The sequence below is a fragment of the Leuresthes tenuis genome, unplaced genomic scaffold, assembly GCF_036924035.1.
Source record: "Leuresthes tenuis unplaced genomic scaffold, fLeuTen1.0.hap1 SCAF_20, whole genome shotgun sequence".
NCBI lineage: Eukaryota > Metazoa > Chordata > Actinopteri > Atheriniformes > Atherinopsidae > Leuresthes > Leuresthes tenuis.
The window spans coordinates 6,305,104-6,325,195 of NW_027325374.1; the positions used below are offsets into that span (position 1 = coordinate 6,305,104).

The window sequence follows — 20,092 nt, forward strand, 5'->3', positions numbered from 1 at the left end:
AGGGGGCTTGGTCACAGCAAAACACATGTCAGAGCTATTTTTGCCTCACTCACCTAATAACATCCGGAGGGGTGTCAGTCTGTCTGTCTGTAAACTGAGAGTCATATTATTTCCTCTTTTGATATGAAGTCATATACTTAAAGCATGATTTTTTTTCTTCTGTGCCTTAAGCAAATTAGCACACCTACTCAAGTTTTAAGTAACACATTTTAGCACTTTACTTGTGCATTTCCATTTCTGCTGCATTTTTCTTCTACAACTTCAGTTGGGTTCGTCCTATCTTGGACCTCAGTCGGAAAACTACATTTCCCATTGGGTCCAAGAAAAGAATGATCATCAAATAATAGTAAAAAATAAAAAAAAAACTCACAATATTGCTGTGTAAGTGGCCATTCTGCCGCTTGAGGTGTATGTCAGTGAAAATACTTCTGTACTTCTGAGTTTATGTAACTTACACTTACATAAACTCAGCCTGTGCCATGATCATCGCCCAATTTTGCAATTTTAATGGAAGTGATCTGGATCAAAATTTAATGGGTTCTTCCTTTGCTCGTGTTTAATCTCACCACCGAGTTTTTTACAATTCAGCCGGGAATTTTCCATGCTAACTTGCAGAGAAAGAGAACAGAAAATGTACTTCTACTTTGGTATCCAAGAGGAGAAAAAAGTAAATGGGGAGCCAAAACTGACAGTTATCAACATATTTTTTCTCCTTCAGGGTGCAAGTAAAAGGAGTCAAAAGGAACTTCAAAAACATCATATATAATATATCAAAATAAACAAACAAATACAAATATTTCGAAAATAATGTAGAGAAAATAAAGCAATATCCTTTTTGGTCTCTTATAAGGTCAATTAAATCTTATATTGTCTTTTTTTCTGATTTTATCTATTGTTCTTATTTCTTTCTTTTGTTTAAATTTTAAATCCTGCTTTTTATTTCTTCTGTTTTAATGTCTCTGTAAAGCACTTTGAATCACCTTGTTGTTGAATTGTGCTATACAAATAAACTTGCCTTGCCTTGCCTTGCCTAACGTAGATGCAAAAATGTGACTTAAGGGGCCATGTAATGTGTGCACTTGCTGTTCTTACACAATTCTGATGAGAGAAAAACTATCAAAGAACTTACAATTTATGCATTTAAAAGAAAACGCCACAGAAGCGCTACAGAGGGCAGACTCACATATGCAGTAGCAGTAGATCAACAGAATCTCAAGAATCAAGATGATAAAATGATAAAGATGTACATGTGCACAGTGTGGATCCAGTCTGTAAATCTGGAAAGATGAAAGACTCCACTGACGCACCAGAGGCCAGGCTCGAGCACACACAGTGTAGTTATTTTTGGTTGAATGCAGACTTATTTTCAATTTCTAAGCTGTTGGGAATGTGTTTTTGCTTTAACTAACTGTATTTATATAAAATGTCAACTACAAAGTGCATTCAGATTTCACTTGAGGAAATGGTGGGTGAGGTGTCTTAATTAAATAGAAAATAAGCTGAGAAAAAAACAGTTTAAGCTAGTGATTAACTGATTCAAGGCAAAAAAAAAGTAAATGGAAAAAGAAGTGGCATTTACATAAACGCGCAAATAATTCTCTCATGTTGCTCCTTTCCATATGAAACAGCTGCCCCCCCCCCCCCCCCCCCCACCCAAAAAAAAAAAAAAAAACTCTATAAAACCGAGACAGTGTGGGTAGGCTCAGAACCTAGAAAATATTACGAATTCTTTGTCTACTGTCAGAAACAGTATTTCCAGAGTCTGTCAGCGCAGATGCAGAATGCAGGAAGCAACAATGTGGTCTGCATATAACGGACGTGTTATTGGCCAAGTAGGTTTGACGTGAGTGAAGTTTCGTTGGGTCCTAATGCTGCTCTGTTTATCTCACAGCTCACTTCAGTTTGATTACCCAGGGCTACCAGCTTTTAAATATGAATAGTCATCATTTTTCTGTGGATTTTTTTCTTAACCTCTTTTTAAATGTGATTATTTGGTGGGATATAGGTGTGGTGTGGGAGGGCAAAGCAGTAAAACCTCTGCTGAATTGTGTGATTGGGTTGACATGAGGAACTTGCACATTTTCTTCCGGCGTTTGACAAAAATGTTTTACTTTTGATCATTTCTGTCAGATGTAACCCTGACCATCAGGATCTGTGATGATTTGTAGCCGCTCGACTTCTGTGCATTTTTCCTCTTTTAGCTGACAGTAAATGTACTCACAGCGCGCGGAGGGGGGCACTATGACCCAGGGGCTTCGTGCTCCATGCAGCAGCAGTCTGCCGCTACGAGAGGACCAGAAATCTGCGGCTCACAGAATGAAGAGATCAAAATGATGCTGCCTGTAAAAAGGGATTAAACGTAAGCAATCTGTCGTCAGTTGCGGTAAATCCGCCGCATATCACTGCTCTATCTTTCTGTGCAATTTTTTCAATTACTAATGCAATTATCGAGGAAGGTTAGATTTGCATTGGTGTAACTGCAAGGGAGCTAATGACAGATGCATCGTGCTCACTTTCTCTGTTGCACTGGAGGAGAATTGCAGTGGATGCAAGCAGGCCTTTAATGCGATCTGTTGTTTTTGTTTCTCACCCTCCGCCGGTCTAGTCGGGGCGCCACCTCCCTCGGATCGGTTGCTGGTGGATAATACAGATTTGCCAGTGGGAGTTGGGAAAGGGAGACATGCCGTCGTTGAGCATCCGTTGCGACGCTTGACTGACCATGATGAAGACGGAATCCACATCCAAGAGCACCGGCTCTGGCTCCTCGCTGAGGAGCCCATCTCCGCACAGAAACGCGTACGAGGCGGGGATGCAGGCCCTGAAGCCAGTCAAAGACAATGCTGCGAACGGAGACTTGCAGGACGGTCCCCGAGGGCGCAGGTACGGCTCCAACGTGCACCGTATTAAAAACATGTTCCAGCAGATGCAGACCACATCCCCAGCCGATGCAGAGGGAGAGGACTGCTGCAGGAGCGCGGAGAAGTCGGTGCGCCTTTCCCTCCCCAGAGCCGGCAGCCTGAACGAGAACGTGGACCACAGCGCGCTGCTGAAGCTCGGATCCACCGTGTCCGAGCGCGTCAGCAAGTTTGACACCAAATCGGAAAATGGGCACCCACGGGCCTCGTCGCCCAGCTACTCCAAGCTGCAGGAAACCCGCCGCATCTTCGAGCAGCAGCAAGAGAAGCAGCAGCAGGAGAAGCTGGCCACCACCAGGGTCCTGCTGAAGACAGATAAGGCCTCTGGTTTCCAGGATGGCAGGTTGGACGTGGTGGCCCGCTTTAATGGTAGCACAGAGTCTCTGGACAGCTTGGACACCAGTGACGCCGTGTCCCCTACAGTCAGCCAGCTCAGTGCTGTGTTTGAGCGGGCAGCCGAGCTCCGAAACAATCTCCACCGCCTCTCTTCTACACCACCGCTCCCTTCCCGGGGGGTCAGCACCAAGGTGGGAGTGTTGAACTCAAAGATAATCACTAAGAGGGTCAGTGCCTTTCCATCAGGCAACCAAGAGGAGGAGATAAACAATCAGAGGGGCCAAGAGCCATCTCCAAAGGGCAGAGGAAGGGTAATGCCCCCATCTGAAAGCATTAATGGGGGCCAGATTGTTGGCCAGTGCATCCCAGCTATTGAACTTTCAACTAATGCAGGGGAGCCAAATGAACACAGAGAAAAGACTGTTTCAAATGCTGGTGTTCAGGCCAAAGCTGAGATCAAACCTAAAGAGCATTCTGGGGCCAAGGAGCCTAACAGCACAACACTGCAAGGTGACATTCACATTTCTGTGGAGAATGGAGGAATTTCAAGTGAGAGGCAAAGTTACCCTAAGAGTGGTGAGATCCGGCAGGAGGAGGGTGCTATAGAGGAGGAAGACAGGACTCTCAGAGATGACCAGTCAGGCCGTGACTCTGTGGATATCAGTACCTACAGTGCGGTCGGGGAAGACTTTGAAGGAAGCCAGAAGGATGAGGACGAAGATGAGATAGATGACCGCTATGAGCCCGAGTCCAGCTGTGTGGAGATTGCTGGTCTGGCTATGGAAGAGGATCCGCCCCCTTCAAGGAAGATTCGCTTCAGCACAGAGCCTATCAAGGTGAGGATATATGCAGCGGTAAAACACATCACTTTAGTAGAGATAATTGCACATGAAATATGATGATGCTGTCTTTCACATAATAACCCTTGGGGCATATTTAATCAGGCTTATGTGCTCATTTCTAAAGTGTTATTATGTCTACAGGATATTCTGTGTGGGATTTGTTTATTTAGAGGACTGTTGAATTTGACCTTAGAGCTTATCCGCTGTGCTACAGTCATAGCTAGAGCCTTTGTCAGCTTTTTTAATGAACTCACTCAGCTTCTTTCACTGTCAGACAGATGCTGACATTTTGATTTTACCCTGTTTCAACACAGGGCTTTGCACACTACTAACACCCTTCCTCTACAGTAGCTTGCTACTCATGGATGGTTCTACATTCCTACTGTGCAGCTGACATGAGCCCTAAACAAGCTGTGATGTAGATCATTATCTTAAATGCAGGAGTAAATATTCAGTAAATAATTGCTGGGGGAGGAATAGAAAAATGGCCTGCAGAGTTATCCTTGTTTTTAGAGAAGTGGACACACTGCAGTGGAAGATAAAAGTTCAGTGTATGGGAAGCTTGGTGAAAAATTGAGGGCTTTTGGGTGTGTGAGAAGGATGGAAAACCAGCGAGATGAGAGAATAGGACAGGACAGAAAAAGAGGAGGAGGAAGAGTTGATTCAAATCATCTCCCTGTGTTTGGCAGTGGTGTAATGATCCAGAGAGGAGCATCAGATTTTCCCCAGCTCAGTCTTGCTGCTCTGCTCTGCCTCGAGCTCTGAGCCACGCAGAGATTGTGCCAGCCAAAGTGGACCCTGACACTATACATCACACACATTTCCTCTTGCAGTAGGCCATTTCTTTTCAGTGACTAAGTGCTCCTGTCCCTTATCATGACTACTCAAGTCAAGAGTTGGCCTTTGTTATTTTGTCATGCTGCACGTTGTCCAGTAGTGTTTAGTTACTGTTGGCCTCATATTTTTATATTTGAAACAACAGAGAATGATAAAGTCTGATGTTAGACAAAGACTTTTAGCCACAGCCTCAGGAACATTACACTTTAAAGGAATAGTTTAACATTTTGAGGAATATGATTTAATTCTTTCTGTAGAATAATCAAATCCTACCTTTACAACTGCCTGTAATGTTGAACTATTCCATTGATGCTGTGACTATAGTCACTAAGTTAGAAGTAATGTAGTATTTCACCAGGTAAAGGCTAAGAAAAAGGTAAGTAAATGATATAGATAGGGCTGCACAATATTTAGGTAACACGTGATATGCAATATGTTGTTGATATTGTTATCAAGTTCAAATTGCCTGGTACATGGCTGACATTACAGAGCCATGTGCATACTGGCATCACAGAATTTAAAGAAATTGAAATTGCACGAGAAAAGAAGACTTCTAAACACATTATTTGATCCCTATGAGATCAACGGTGCATTCCAGGAGGCACCATTATATATGGGGTGATAAAAGGTCCTAGCTTATCGGCTTTGATAGAAAGCTGAATATGGCTGGGACTCTGCAGCCGCCTCTGGAGAATAACCTCCTATTGAGTCCTTTCATACTGTATCAGTGTGGCCTTTGTTATGGAGATTGATGCAAGGGCAGATGAGAGTAAAAGGGAGGGTGTGAGGTCAAATGGGAGGGGCCTTATTATGCAGCTGAAATGTCATGCCACTGTATAACTGCCAGCTCTTCAGCCACTGGGTTTCTCCGCAAAACAGGAAGTGCCCGTTTTTAGTGCATATTTCCCGTCTGTGCAACAATTCAGCTTTTAGCCACAGAGAAGTCTTGTGGGGGTGAACGCAGTTTAACGGGTTCACTGATGTCTGTCTCCTCTGTGTCTGTCTGCATCTGTCTTCTCAAACTGGAAAAAATAGCAGTTCTGCTTCGGGTAGAGTTCACACTAGACTCAGTGTTTGCTCCTCCTGACACTCTTTCTTTCGCTCCTTCGTTTTTTTCCCTTTCACTCTTTGTCACCAGGCTGCTACTGTTTGTAAAAATAGCAGCATTGTTATCGTCAGAGACTCGCCTCGCTTTTGACGGCCACCTCTTTGTTGAACACAGGAAGCTGCCTCTCATGTCTTATTTATTTTGTTTGCTTGTTTCTTTTGGCTTTATTCTGTATCACTCAATAACAAAATACTCTAGTTTTGCATGTAATCTTCTGGCAAGTTTTGATTTTTAATTATTTATTTTACTGTGCCGGGAGAGCTTTTTATTTAAAAAGAAGATAATCTCTATTGGATTTGCACTGTGCTCCCTCCAAACCAGAAATAATCTGATTTATTTTTCATACACCAGAATCACCTTGCTCACTCATCACCTTACCTGCTCTTATACTTTTCATGCCCCCTGCCACCATCAAAAACACATTCACACACACAAATGCATGCCCTTTCTTGTGGGTTTCTGCTGCCTACACAACTCTGAACAGCAGTGCTGTGAGCATAGAACACCTTTGAATTCTTTCACACTGTGTTAATTACAGAAAAATAACAGTTCTTGTATTTCAGTAATCTGACAGAATTTAATTATGTCAAACACATTAGGAGGAACTGCAGTTTTAAAGGTTGCTACCACAAACGGCAAAATACAGAAAACACTAAATGCAACCTTTGGTAGTTTGTGTTCGCGACACAGATTATTTAGTGAGGGAATGCCCAGGGAGGGGCAATATATCACCACATGTCACCGTATCCTCAAACTGTCTATTACTTTAGACTATGCGCGGCTTGCAGCATCTCATACAGGACATTACTCATAGCCAGGAGGGGTGGGAGACCAGACAGATTATCAGCAAGGTCATGCTGTCCCACTTCTCAGTCCTGCAGTGGTGGGTTGCAAGCATTTGTGTGCTGCATGCACTTGCTCAGGTTACTGCGACAGGCCATGTTATGCAATACCTCACTCACAATGTCTGCTGCTCTGTCTTGTCCATCCTGGCATCACATTGGCAGAGAAATTGCAGATGCTGCTTACGGTCATATGTAAGGCATTGGCTGAACTGTATGATGTGGTGAAAGCTAGTGGTTCTGAATTTTAAAATTACACTGAATATTGACTTAGGGATCAGACTGATTTTAATCTCTGATTTTAGAAATTCAACAGAATAAATTATTAAAGTCAAAGTCTGACGTTTAAGACATTTTTCAACTCTGGAGAATTGGAACCTCCAACTGGTTAGCTTGATAAGACTACTGCTATAAATTGCAAAACAGTGGCTATAAAAGTGCACGTATTCCCGTTATATTTATTTCAATTAGGTTATAATTTGTGCAATGGATGGATATTGTGGGATGGAAACCCATGCAAATTAAAATTATAATTGGGGCCAAAATAATTCAAAACAACAATGTACCGGTTGCATTATCTATTGGAAAATATCTCTAAATTCTATCAGTAAAAATGTCCATTGTATGTCTTGTTTATTTTTGGCAAATTTATTTCCAAAAAAAATCCAAGTGTGGGGAGAAAGAGAGTCTGTAACTGTACAAAAGTGTGCCACAAACAATTACACCTAATGAACAGTGGAAAAGCATAAATAATTGATATACTTATGGAATACAGCATAAAAGTATGTCAGAAACCCTAACAAGACATATAGTCATATAGTATTCTAGTATAGTTGTTGTATCAGTTCATGTCATGAAGTGATGTTTATTCTCTGAGGCTGACCTTGTTTTAATGCTGCTGTGCTCTCCCCAGGGTCAGAGTTTATCCCAAACCTGACCGCTGACCAAAGGGTCTCTTGCCAAAATACAAGGGCTTTGATGCCATGGAGGCGTAGCTATGATGAACCTTTCATATCCATTTTTATTGGCAGGAGAAGATTGGCCCAACATAATGGCAGCCAGGGCCAACCTTATTTTCTGTCAGTTCGTTGCTCGTCTGTAATCTGGATTGACATCACAGTTTTTGGAGGATTTAGAAACTGTTACCTGCCAATTGTTTGACTAATGCTTGTGCTATTACATTTTAAAGGGGAGAAGTGCCACATATGCTTAACTTGGACAACTTCAAACATACATTCTGACCCTATAATAGTGGACTAATTACAGCGTATGTACAGATAAACATGTGGCATGCAAAGTATGAACAGACATTTTACATATCTTAGCTTAAACATGGTTATTAATCACTTTGATTATCTGGCATTTAAGGTACAAATGGAGAATAACCGTGGATTTCCATATGAAAAAAGTTGGGGAAAAACACAAAAAGCAAATAATGGAATGTTGGTTGCTGCAGAGTGCAGAGAGAGTGGAAAACACTATTTGTGTTGTAAAACAGCACCACCTCCACACACACATCCTATTGGCAAAATCCAAAATTAGATCTGTTTTTGAGTCAACAGGGAAAGAAACACAACGGTTGACATGCAGCTGTGGGTAGTGGGGCTGGGGGGGGTTTGCAGCCTTGCTAGTTAACACCAGTGCTACCCAGTTGCAGCCAGAGGCCATCACGATGGAACCACACTGTATCGGAGCAGAGGCTGACAGAGCAGCTCTATCATTTAGCCATCTTCTTCTCACGACAACTGCATTGCAAAATAGTAGCTGTCACTTACTGCCTGCTTTTAATACTCTTTCCAGTTCCAAGTGTGTGCTCTTTATAGTCACAAACACAATCTGTTAGTTGGTGAGTGGCTCTAGCTAGCTGCCCACTGAGCTTTTGTAGGACATCCCAGACTGCTGGTAGCAGAGGGAGGGAGGAAGGGAGTTTCCTGGCCATCTGTTAGCTTCTCTGACCTACTATCTGCCACAACTGGAACAGTGTCCTTCTCCAGTCTTACCCGCCCACCCCCCTCCATCGCACTGTCTTTAATCCCAATGTTTGTCTTCCAAAGGCATCCACCTAACCATTGGAGGGCTTCATCTAGTAGCCTCTGTGCTTAAGTCAGGCTGGGTCAGAGGTTACATCATACAGGATCACAATTAAACTGTCTGGCCTGTGTGGAATCTATAAGAAGAAAATAAAAACCTTCTTCTGGAGGGAAGAAATTCATCATGGCCGTTTACTTTCAGTGCCACGTGTAATGCTGGAGAGCCTCCTTGTTGTTTAATCTTTTGCAGCATAGTGGGCGTAAATTGAGGGCGCTACCAACCACCAGCTGTGGCCTGTTGACTTTTAAACTCGTGGAGCGAAGTAGTGCCACGTAAGTGGAGAGCATGCAGGCTTGGAGTGCACTGTTGTTGTTTTATGATCTGCTACATATGATTGAAACAGTGTATTTTGTGTGTCTTTAATCCATATTCTGGTAATCCGTCTAAACACAAAGGTTACCTAAATCAAAAGCTATTAAACTTCAGCGTTGCTCACACGATGTCATGCAGTGGGCTTAGTTGAGTTCTAAAAGTATAATGAAACAGCTGTTCAAGCATAAGTACTATTGCTGTAACTAATTAAAATCTTATTAATTCAGGGGCTTTTTTTAAATTTTGTTATTGGTCAACTCGTAGTTGAATGTCTATTTAGAGAGCAAATTTCCACCTTATCATATTGTTTGTTTTGACCGACCAACAGGTGAACACCCAAATTGTTGCAACTATGGATAAATACATTTTTATTCGTGGAAGAAGACATCAGAATATTAGAATTTATGCTCACACCTGCACACCTGTTGAGAGTTAGATGAGAAAACTTTTAGTATCAGGACTACAGTTAGGCTTAGGTTGAACTATAAAAGCAGCAACTTTATGCTCATGCTCCCTCACTAAGATCTTAAACTATAAGCACTGCTGAACATGTTTAATAACCTTGCTAATCTTGTACTTTAGATATGCCTTTTCTTTTCTGCAGCCACTCGCAAATAAAACATATCCATGAGTACTGACAGTTTCAGTTATTATGTTGGGGTCTTGGGCCCATACCTGTGAGTATTTATAGGAATTTCTATATTTAACATTTAACATTAGCATGTTAACTCAATCATCCCTCATCTGATCGGCCTCAACATAAGTTAGTAACTGAACTTTATTCAAACTCGCATGTCTACTTTCTCTGGAAACTCCTGATAAATAAGAGACAACATTTTGCTGTTCTCATGATTGTAGCGGACCCAGGGAAACTGACTCTGCCGCAATTTCCTGTCATTCCTTTGACTTTCTGTTCAATTTTAGTAACATTCATTATTTTATTTTTTATTTATTTATCTATTCATTTATTTATTTATTAACACAAAGTTGGTCAAACTTATGTGGTTCGACGAACATTTTACCCCAAAAATCAGCTGGTTGTCCATGCAGTGTGTTTGAGATTGTAAATCCCACAGCATGAGATCAACAGAGTCTGATCGGTTCACAAATCATGAACGCTGTCAGTAGTCGGTAGTATGTGTCAGCACAAAGCATTGTGAATGGCTACTGTCTAGAATGGCTAAAATCCATTCAGCATAATGGATATAGCCAAAGGGCATGTTGGGTGTGCTTAGTGTCTGCAGGTTCTCAGGCAGATCCACTCCGTTTCAAAACGGTAGCCCCCAAACAAATGGAGAGTGTCACAGCGGCAAAGTCCATCTGCTAAAAATCCTGCAATATTTCACAAAAATACTAATATCTTGTCCATGAACTAATCCAATTACTTGTCATTTTTGCATTAAATAAACAGATACATATATTTTAATTGTATAGTTTGAAGTCAACAGAACTATAAAGCAACTACTGATTTTTATGTTAGAATTTTTGAAAAACTTTGATTCTTTATCTCATGTAAGAACAGACAGGGACAGCACTAATTTGGTTAAAGAAACAAACTTTCCAAACTCTTTTCTTATGGATAAGGAAAGCTAAAAAGTAGAGGCATAAGCTTGTCAAGTATGCATAATGATGCATGAAAATAAAAATATATGGAATACATGTTTGAAAGCAGGGGCTGGTCAGAAGGGACAGGCTCTATACTGTTGGGTTGCCAGGGAAACGGGGGCCCATACTGTATGACTGAAGCACATAAATAAAACCTCAAGATGGTCATTTTTAACTTACTTATTGACATGTTAGAGGAAGAACAGCAAAGAGAGGCTACAAGAAAAAGAAGTGTGATGGTATTGTAGATGAGGGAGCAAAGCTTGTGAAGAGAAAAGTTAAGACAAAGTCTTCAAACAAAACGGAGAATGTCTGAGAGAAGAGGTTCCAGCATTGAATTAGTGTAGCTAGTGGAGAGTGCAAGGTGCTGCATACATAATTACCCTGGAAGACGGAAAGTGAGGCTTTTAAAGATTCAGCTTACTGTGTGTGTGTGTGTGTGTGTGTGTGTGTGTGTGTGTGTGTGTGTGTGTGTGTGTGTGGCCTGTGAGAAGCAGCTGCAGAAGGCCTCCATTAGCATGCTGGAGGAGGTTATGTAAACTGTCATGCTGTTAGACCAGAGTGAATGTGGGAAGTTGAGCCTTGAAAACAGAGGCCTCTGTCTTCATGAGAGCAACTTTAGTGGCTGCGATTGATTTTCCCCTGTGTGTTTTCATTACTACTGTGAAATAATACAGTTCAGAGGCCTGGAGGAAATGCTGCGGCTATCTCTGTTGAAATGGTCAATAAAATTGAATTGCATTATGTCTGCATTAACAGTGGTGGTCAGCTATTATCAAACCATGAATCTAGTTATGAGTCTCAGGTGCATACATCTCTACAACCTCTCAACGTTTGGTAATAGTATAGCATGAAGGTCTTAAGTCTGTTAAGTTCAGTGTCTGTCCCTCCCTGTACTGTTGATAGTAGAACTGAGTAGAGCAACTTAAACATTAAAGACATATTGCATTGTGGTCTTTTTTTTGTAAGCTTAAGCAGATAAATATTTCACCAATTAAACAAAATACTGGATTTAAAACACTCATGATGTATGCCCTTATATTCCAAAGCATTCTGTGTTTAGGGCATTTGGAAACATCATGTGAGAAACAGTCCCATTTTCCTATTTGCCTTCCCTGTCTTTCTGTATATGAAGGATGCTTGTTATCTTTTCCATGGAGTGTATATAATTGACAATTTCTGAAGTAGTCAATAGTTTGAAACATGTGAGAACTTGATTACCTGCAGTCATGTCACAATCTGTGGTTTCTATTTGAACAAAATTGTCACTCTGCACCTAATTTGGCGGCGATGTAATTCAATGAAGCACTGAAACATACAGTGAATCTGTGTTCACCAGGGTGCACAGGAAGGGAATCATTTTTTTTCATTTACTGTTTCTATATTTGGACTAAATGTGAGATCTGAGACAAGAAAATAATAACTCACCGCAGCTGCGAAAGGGAAGAAAGGGACACCTTCACAAATACAGTTATTACAAGAGAGCGAGAAGGAATATTATTCATCTTTACTCATACTGCAGAGGCTTGCTGCTCCCCTACTACCAGTATGTGTCCTGGGTAATTTAAGCCATTCAGACATGAGGAGTCCTCCAAGCACAGGAACTGTACCCTTAAGTTGCATCAATATCATAGTGGGTTAAAATGTTAGAAAGGGGGTTACATATAAAAATAACATATACAACAATGCCAGCACCCAAGATATCCCAGACGAGTGCACTGTCACAGTGTTGTGGCTGACTGGGATACAGACTTACCCAACAAAGTTTAAGTGTGATTGTCAGTCTAATACAGCCATTCATTCCTCCTGTAGGTCTTTGCCACTTATCCCAACGAGGACTACGACAGACGTAATGAAGATGTGGATCCCATGGCAGCATCAGCTGAGTATGAGCTGGAGAAGAGGGTGGAGAGGCTGGACCTGTTCCCTGTTGAGCTGGAGAAAGGTACTGAATATTAGAAAGTTAACTACAATTCACAGCCCACTTTTTCATGAAGTCTTCCTGTGAGAGCTGTAGACTCGGGTTTGGCTATACAAACATTCACGGTATTCTGACCAGCTTGCTGGTTTGTAGTATAATAAGAAATGGAATACAAATATTCTATTCATGAAAAGGATAAATTTGTTATTACTTATGTAAAAAGGCCCGGAGTCCTTTCCATCTGCCTTCTGCTAGCCGTCCGGCTTTCCTCAAGGCAGCATAAGTGCAATACACGCCTGTCTTTCCTTCCATTTCTTCTTTGTGAGCCACAATGCCAACATTCTTTTAACATTATGGTGCATTAATCATGTATTGAAGTCTATTTTTGGCAATGTGTACAGGGTGAGTTACATGGGATACCATATGTGACAGTGAGGTGCTGCTGTGTGCACTATGCATTTATAAAATAGAGGCTAAAGAGAGATGGAAACCTCGTGCAAAAATGACTTAAGCTACTTCAGCACATTACTCCTCAGGCAGGAAATCTAGGTGTTATTCTGATACTGATCTAACTTTCAAGTCACATTTTCAAACAGTAACTAAAATAGTATTTCAAGACCACATGAAGGTTGATCATGTTTGGCCTTGAGATACATAGAATTTTGTGCATGCTTTTATTACAGCTATAAATCAATTACAGCTTGTACAGAATGCTGATGTCAGGTTTAAAATCTACAAAGAAAAAAGCTCAGACCGCTCCTAATCCTTACATAGCCCCCGGTTTGTCTCCTACTGCCACGTTAGAAATATTTTCACAGGCTTCTCTGTAAAGATCTCCTGCATTTCTCCAGTAGACCCACATAATTTTCACGGACACTGTAGCTTAGTGTATTGAAAACTAAAAACCTAAGGCAGAACTGTGGATCAAAATTGAACAAGAAAGAATTTTGCTCTGGTTTATAGCTCGAACCTGATGGTGTTAATCCAAGGCTGTGGACACACAATATGAATGAATATTTTTTTTAATTTCTGCATTTAAAAAGTTTAATATGCATTAATTTCCTGCCATGTCTTTTTTATATTTAAAAGACTTTTGTTTGCAATTACGTGACATTTAAAACCAGTTTATCTTCTTTGAAGTTTCTTCTAAAAGATAAATATATTAGATTGCATGATGATTAATCATAATGGGGTTTCGGCTGTGGTAAAGAGCTTTGTGTAGTCTGTATCAGCACAACTGTTAGCACGCACATGACCTGCTTTTCAGCCTCCAAACTCCATGCTTGATCAACTAACCAATCAAACTTACAAAGAGCTGTTAAACACGGATAACAGTAACAGTTTGGTAACAGCTGATCTGCTCCTCCCTGCTCTCTTTCAGATGGCGATGGTCTGGGCATCAGTATCATCGGGATGGGTGCTGGAGCTGACATGGGTCTGGAGAAACTGGGCATCTTTGTCAAGACCGTCACAGATGGAGGAGCAGCACACAGGGATGAAAGGTTAGTTCCCAAAGTTTTTATACACCAAGCTGACAGTCGGCTGTCGTTAAACGTCTTGAGTGGATCCTCTTTTCAGTGTATATGTTGTGAAACAAACACATCTACTTTGTCTCCTGGTTTCTTTGTTGAATAGCGTAACTGGACTACAGCTCCCTTCTGCACTGGGGAGTTATGTTCTCTTGCACAGGCATAGATGGTATTACCTAACTAGCTACTGAATGTGGTCTTTGCCCAGCAGGAAACTTTTCATCATCACTAGTTCTTTACGTCTGTTTGGTGTACGAGAGCCAATATCTAAATCTGATACCTGTCCTGTACAGTCTCTGTTCAAATATCTTGGGTCAAATTGTCAGTTAAACTGAAAAGACCTTTGCTCTGTAAATAATATCCTGAGGTTGTTATTTATAGTATTGGCAACTGCAAATATAGAGGGCCTTGCTGCCAAGATCTAGGACTTGATAAATGGAGTTTGGTTTGTGTGGATATAACGAGGATGAACAAAAACCACAATCGCGCTATTTCTGTAAAACTGTCTCTGCAGGATCCAGGTGAACGATCTGATTGTGGAGGTGGATGGGACCAGTTTGGTGGGAGTCACCCAAAGCTTTGCTGCCTCCGTGCTCAGGAACACCTCAGGAACTGTCAAGTAAGGGTCACTGAATAGTCATAGTTGTATTGCAACTGCTTGACTTGCTTTTACATCAAGAAGCACAATAATCCGGTGTGATTCCTGTTAACCTTCCCAGGAAGAGAGACGTTGGTTTGCCAGTCGGTCCACTCGCTTGGTTCATAATGAAATATTTCAGCCACTGCATCGTCATGAAATTTTGAGAGATTAATTCATGTTGCTTTGGTGAACCTCTAGCGCCACGTTACCTTAATCTAGCAGCTTCATGAGGTCAAACTTACAGTTACATATCAAATCTGACAAACTTTGATTAAAAATACACATTACATGCTAAGCATCGACATGTTGGTACTGTCATTGTGTTCTTGTTGTTTTGTGGTTTTCTAAGTGCTATAACTGTCACCAGGACTTTATTTTACAGCTTGATATGACATCCAGCATTCTTCCTTAAATAGATGGTTTCCTTTTGATATATACCCTCAGCCAGTCTTACACACAGGACTGACTTCTACCACATCCTGCCCATTCAGTTAACCAGACTGAAGATTTGTATCGCAAGTCTCACAGGGTCATGATTATACCCTTCTGCTTTTAAGAGCTCCTTTTTTGAGACTGTCTGAGGGAGGTCCACTCGGGAGCCACAGAAAACACAGTTATCAGTGACAAATCAAGTTGGCATCACAAGTATCATTTTAAAATGCCAGACAGCTATTCGTAGCTTTGCTCTTTGACTGTTTCTGTGAGCTCCTTTTGTGCAATTTAAGCTCATTCATAATTCAGGGTTTAGTGGTCAGTACTGTTGGGGTAATTGTTAGTGTTGTGAGACCTGTGAAGATCAGAGACCTCCATAGATAGCTCATACATTATGGATGTGCTGCAGTGACAACTGAGCTCTGGCCTATTCATGAAAAACACCAGACAAATAGGCCGAGACAGGAAGTGTGTTTGTGGACATTTAATTACCCGTTAACGCTGCAGAAATTTAATGGTGGCGGTGGCTGGCTTAATAACCGTCTGCTGCTTTGTCATGACTCAATGTAATTTTCCCTGTTTACTATTTGCTTTAATTTGACAGAGATTTGTGAGCCTCACAGTCAGGAAACATAGCCTCTATAATAATCAGTACAATGAGCTAAAAGAGATGCAGACTTGAGGGTTTGATTTTAAGAGTTAAAGTGAGTAGCTCCTCCAGCACAGTTCAGCTGATTACAGGAAGCCATTTTCTGTTATCAGATTACATTAATACATTTAACTACAACAACTCAGGAAGGTTGTAAGCTGTTTCTTATACAAGATAAACACTCTCAATCCTTAAAAGCCAGTGTTCATGTTCCTCATTGATGTGGACAAAGAGAGGCCAACATGTACTACTTAGCATGCACATACAGCATTATCAGATAATGGCTATATTCAGAGCAGACTGCCTCCATGGACTTTTTTTCAAACTGATGAATGTATAAATACAGGTTTGTGATCGGGCGAGAGAAGCCAGGTGAACAGAGCGAAGTGGCCCAGCTCATCCAGCAGACGCTGGAGCAAGAGCGTTGGCAGAGGGAGATGATGGAGCAGCGATACAACCAATACATGGATGAACAAGAGGTTAGTCTCAAAATCTACCAAGGGACTACTGGCGTAAGATCTAGCATGAATCTGAACGGTGGAGAAATGAGGCTGCAATGGTCACTAATCCACTATCCTCCCATATTCCCCTCCCCCTCCGATTTCAAGCACAAAGTCCTCTAATCACATTCCCAGAATTTTAGAAATGATGTCAAATAAGATTAAATGTTCTTTAGTAGGCGCAGCTGAAACATATTCCTACACAAAGCTTAACTAAAATAAAATCACCACTCTACAGCTTTAAAGTTAATGTAACCTTCACTGCCTGTTCGGACACAAACTGTTACCTTAAAATGAATTACAGAGCTTGTTTTTGCTGTCCTCAGTTTCCTCGTTATGTCCTTAGTTTCCCTTACAGAATTTAGAAATTTATCTCACTGCCGTGATAAACAGTAAAAAGCATCCAGTGTGTATTATCAGCATGATCAGACAATAAGCTCAGCTCAGAAATGGGGACAAATGAGGATGACGTGGATTTTGTGCCCTCGTGAGACTTTTGTTTGTTTTTTCAGAGCTCTGATTTCCTCCATTTTTGTTTAGACGCGCAGCATTTTCACTCAAAATGCCTTTGATTTGCTTGTAATAACAGAGAGCAAGTTGCCCCATGCAGGGACAGGGTGAGAGTGGGCAGTTCTTGAAAAGCAGGGGGTTGTATAATGGGAATGTCGGTGCGCTCATTTGAGTTTTGTACCATCTAGTGCCCATTTGGTGTCACTGCACAGCAGAAAGACTCCACTGAATTACTGTCATGTTGACTTTTTGTTTTTATCCAGACATTTAACTCAAGAATATTACATTATTATTTTTTTTCTTTTTTAGGAATTACATAATTCCTGGAAACCAGTGCCCCATGTGTAAAACTAAATAACAGAGATTATAGGAAAATTCTAATTCAGTCTTTGTTATCTAAATGCTATTGATATGCAGTTGTCCTATTTTTGGCTCTTTAGGGTTGGTTCAGTTAAAATAAGATGGGTACAAATGTGTTCCTCATCCCTGCAGGGTGGTGAATATGGTACAGATGAGGAAGAGGATGAGGATGAGGAGGCCAGTCCACCATATCCCAGTGCCATCGAGGTATTTGATTTGGCTGAGAACGAGGACATGTCGCCTCTGGAGACAGACCCAGAGAAACTGGCCCATAAATACAAAGAGGTGAGACATAAATCCCTTGACGTGGCACATATCATCTGTAATCACAGATTACTGCCTCTACTGTATGCAACGTTATTGCAGGTTTTTATAAGTGTCTATTTCTTTCTCAAAGCTCCAAATAAAACATGCTGTGACTCAGGCTGAGATCCAGCAGCTGAAAAGAAAGGTGAGGTTTTCAGACTCTTTAAATGATCATCCAATGTAACTCTGTACGAAGATAAAGCAAAGGAGCATTTGCTCTTATTTTAGAAGGAAAGGAGTTTGTCTGTTCAGATCATCTTGTAACTTAAAACAAGTTTGTCTCTTTAGCTGCACCATGCGGAGCAAGACAAGCAGCGCTGGCGCATGGATAAGGCCCAGCTGGAGCAGACCCTGCAGGAAAACAAGGAGCGCATGGAGAAGCTGGAAGGCTACTGGATGGAGGCTCAGAGCCTCTGCCAGGCAGTTGATGAGCACCTGAAGGAGACGCAGGCCCAGTATCAAGCGCTGGAACGCAAATACAGCAAAGCCAAGCGCCTGATAAAGGAGTACCAGCAAAAGTAAGGAGGTTTAACTCCACCTAAAAAAAGCAGACAGTTAAAGTCATGGTGTTTGATACTAATTTCTGATTTCTTTAACAGGGAGATTGAGTACCTGAAGAAGGAAACCCAACGTTGTGCACAAGTCGGAGCGGAAGCCACTCTTCTGAAAGAGGAGTCGGGACAACTTCAAGAACAGGTAGGGGAGGTAATGAAGAATATTTTGTTTATATGTGGGCTATTTTTATTTTTTCAATGTTCTCAGGTTCCACAAACCTTGAATATGCTCAAAAATTGCACGTATGCTAAAATGTTTGGGCGGACTTTGTTAAACCCCCTCAGAACTAAGACAGGATCAATGACAAAACTATCTTTGAAACTGATTAATGCAGCAATTTGAAATCAACATTCGAAAACCTTGCTTGTCCCAACCTCATTTTCTTTCTTGTGTTTTTTTTCCCTAGGTGGCTGACCTGGAGTGCAGGGTGGAGGAGCTGAAATCTGAACCTTTATAAAAGCCTTTTTCCATTTCATATAAAACTGAGTGTTATTGTACTCGCATTGAACTGCAGGGTATCTCGTCACAGACTGTATGTGTCCTCAGGCCTTGTGTTTCAGCCACTTAACCCTTTTAATCGTCTTTTTTCCGTTGACATTCATGGGAACATGAACTTTTACCACCACAAACACGGACTCTGTTGAGCTCTAGATGTACTTTTACTTAATTTTCAGAGTTCAGTATTTTCTCCGTTAATTTGTAATTTGGTGACAGACCAAGCTGTTGCTTTTAATTGCCAAAAACAAATCCTTTCTTTCTTTTGCCTAGTTTTGTGACGTTTTTTGTTCTTCTTCTTTTTTTTGTATAGATGTGATACTGTGTGGTTTAACAATCAGTTTGGTTTGTAAAAAAGTTTAATGAGTATAACATTTAACATAATATAAACTAATCAGATTTAGGGTTGTTGTATATTTTACGTGAGGAGGATGATGGTAAAGGGGACGGAGATTGCACTGAAGAAGGCATCGACAAGGTGCTTCACTGGGACGGAGGAATAAATGGGAACAAGTGTGACGTGTATTCCTAATTGTACAAACAGTAACCCAACCTTCATAGGGCCCTGTCACAAAACCTTGAGAACCACTTGCTGCCTACCTTTCCGAAGTGTTAGTGTATTTTTTACACATTACAACTGAGAAACAAGCGACCAATCCTCCTGTTTCAGCCCTCGCATCTTTCAGAGAAAGGACCACGGAAACAAGCCTCCACAATGGCTGTGCCACAAATGACAACAGATCTTTTTCCCCCTCCAAATGGATGTTAAGGACTTGTGTAACTGCTACTAGTTAGGACTACTGATATGTGAAACGTTACCAGACTGGGAATTTAAAGAAGCCGTTACCAGCAGCAAGTTTTAGTCTCAAACCAGCAGCTGCACTTGACACCGCTGTGTGTAGCATAGAGAAAACACTGCCAGGTTTCTACCTGATTCAGTTTACGCACAGTTTAAATAAGTCTGCTTGTGTCACCTGTCATACCAGTATGTTTGTATAGTTCAGGTCAGACTTAAATATTTTAATTTTACTCAATATTTATAATGTAGTCAAGGTGAAAACTATGAGCTAACAAGGACAAAAAAAGAAAAGAAAAACCTGACAAACGCAATGCAAAAGGTCATCAAATAGACAAAGTTATACTGTGTCCTGTAAAAAGTGGTAGATCTGGATGACTGAAAACAAAAATCTAGGATTACTTAATTTAAAAAACGGCATGGTTATGACTATTTTCATAATATTAAGGCTTGTACAGTGCACACGCTTTGCATTGTATGTTTTGTGGAATAAATGGTCAACAGTGACTTG

At 41.1% G+C, this 20,092-nt stretch overlaps 1 protein-coding gene across 3 annotated transcripts; it reads left to right on the forward strand.

Moving 5' to 3' along the window:
- Positions 1 to 2,206: 2,206 nt before the first annotated feature.
- On the forward strand, positions 2,207 to 20,088 carry ppp1r9bb (protein phosphatase 1, regulatory subunit 9Bb). Of its 3 annotated transcripts, none has more exons than XM_072372862.1 (11): positions 2,207 to 2,359; positions 2,606 to 4,087; positions 12,701 to 12,833; positions 14,191 to 14,311; positions 14,853 to 14,957; positions 16,406 to 16,538; positions 17,562 to 17,714; positions 17,827 to 17,880; positions 18,024 to 18,253; positions 18,335 to 18,440; positions 18,697 to 20,088. In XM_072372862.1, exons 2-11 carry the CDS (start codon positions 2,720 to 2,722, stop codon positions 18,745 to 18,747), a joined length of 2,454 nt encoding a protein of 817 aa, XP_072228963.1. In that variant the 5' UTR covers positions 2,207 to 2,359; positions 2,606 to 2,719; the 3' UTR covers positions 18,748 to 20,088. The 3 variants fall into 3 exon arrangements, with proteins under 3 accessions (XP_072228963.1, XP_072228964.1, XP_072228965.1); XM_072372864.1 differs by having other exon boundaries at positions 2,208 to 2,359; positions 18,335 to 18,431; XM_072372863.1 differs by having other exon boundaries at positions 2,207 to 4,087.
- Positions 20,089 to 20,092: the final 4 nt, after the last annotated feature.

Bases quoted from the DNA above. Each gene is read 5' to 3' on its own strand.
- ppp1r9bb (XM_072372863.1), top strand. From the start codon at position 2,720: ATGATGAAGACGGAATCCACATCCAAGAGCACCGGCTCTGGCTCCTCG. The intron at 16,539-17,561 runs GTTAGTCTCAAA...TCATCCCTGCAG, and splicing joins AATACATGGATGAACAAGAG to GGTGGTGAATATGGTACAGA. The intron at 17,715-17,826 runs GTGAGACATAAA...TCTTTCTCAAAG, and splicing joins TGGCCCATAAATACAAAGAG to CTCCAAATAAAACATGCTGT.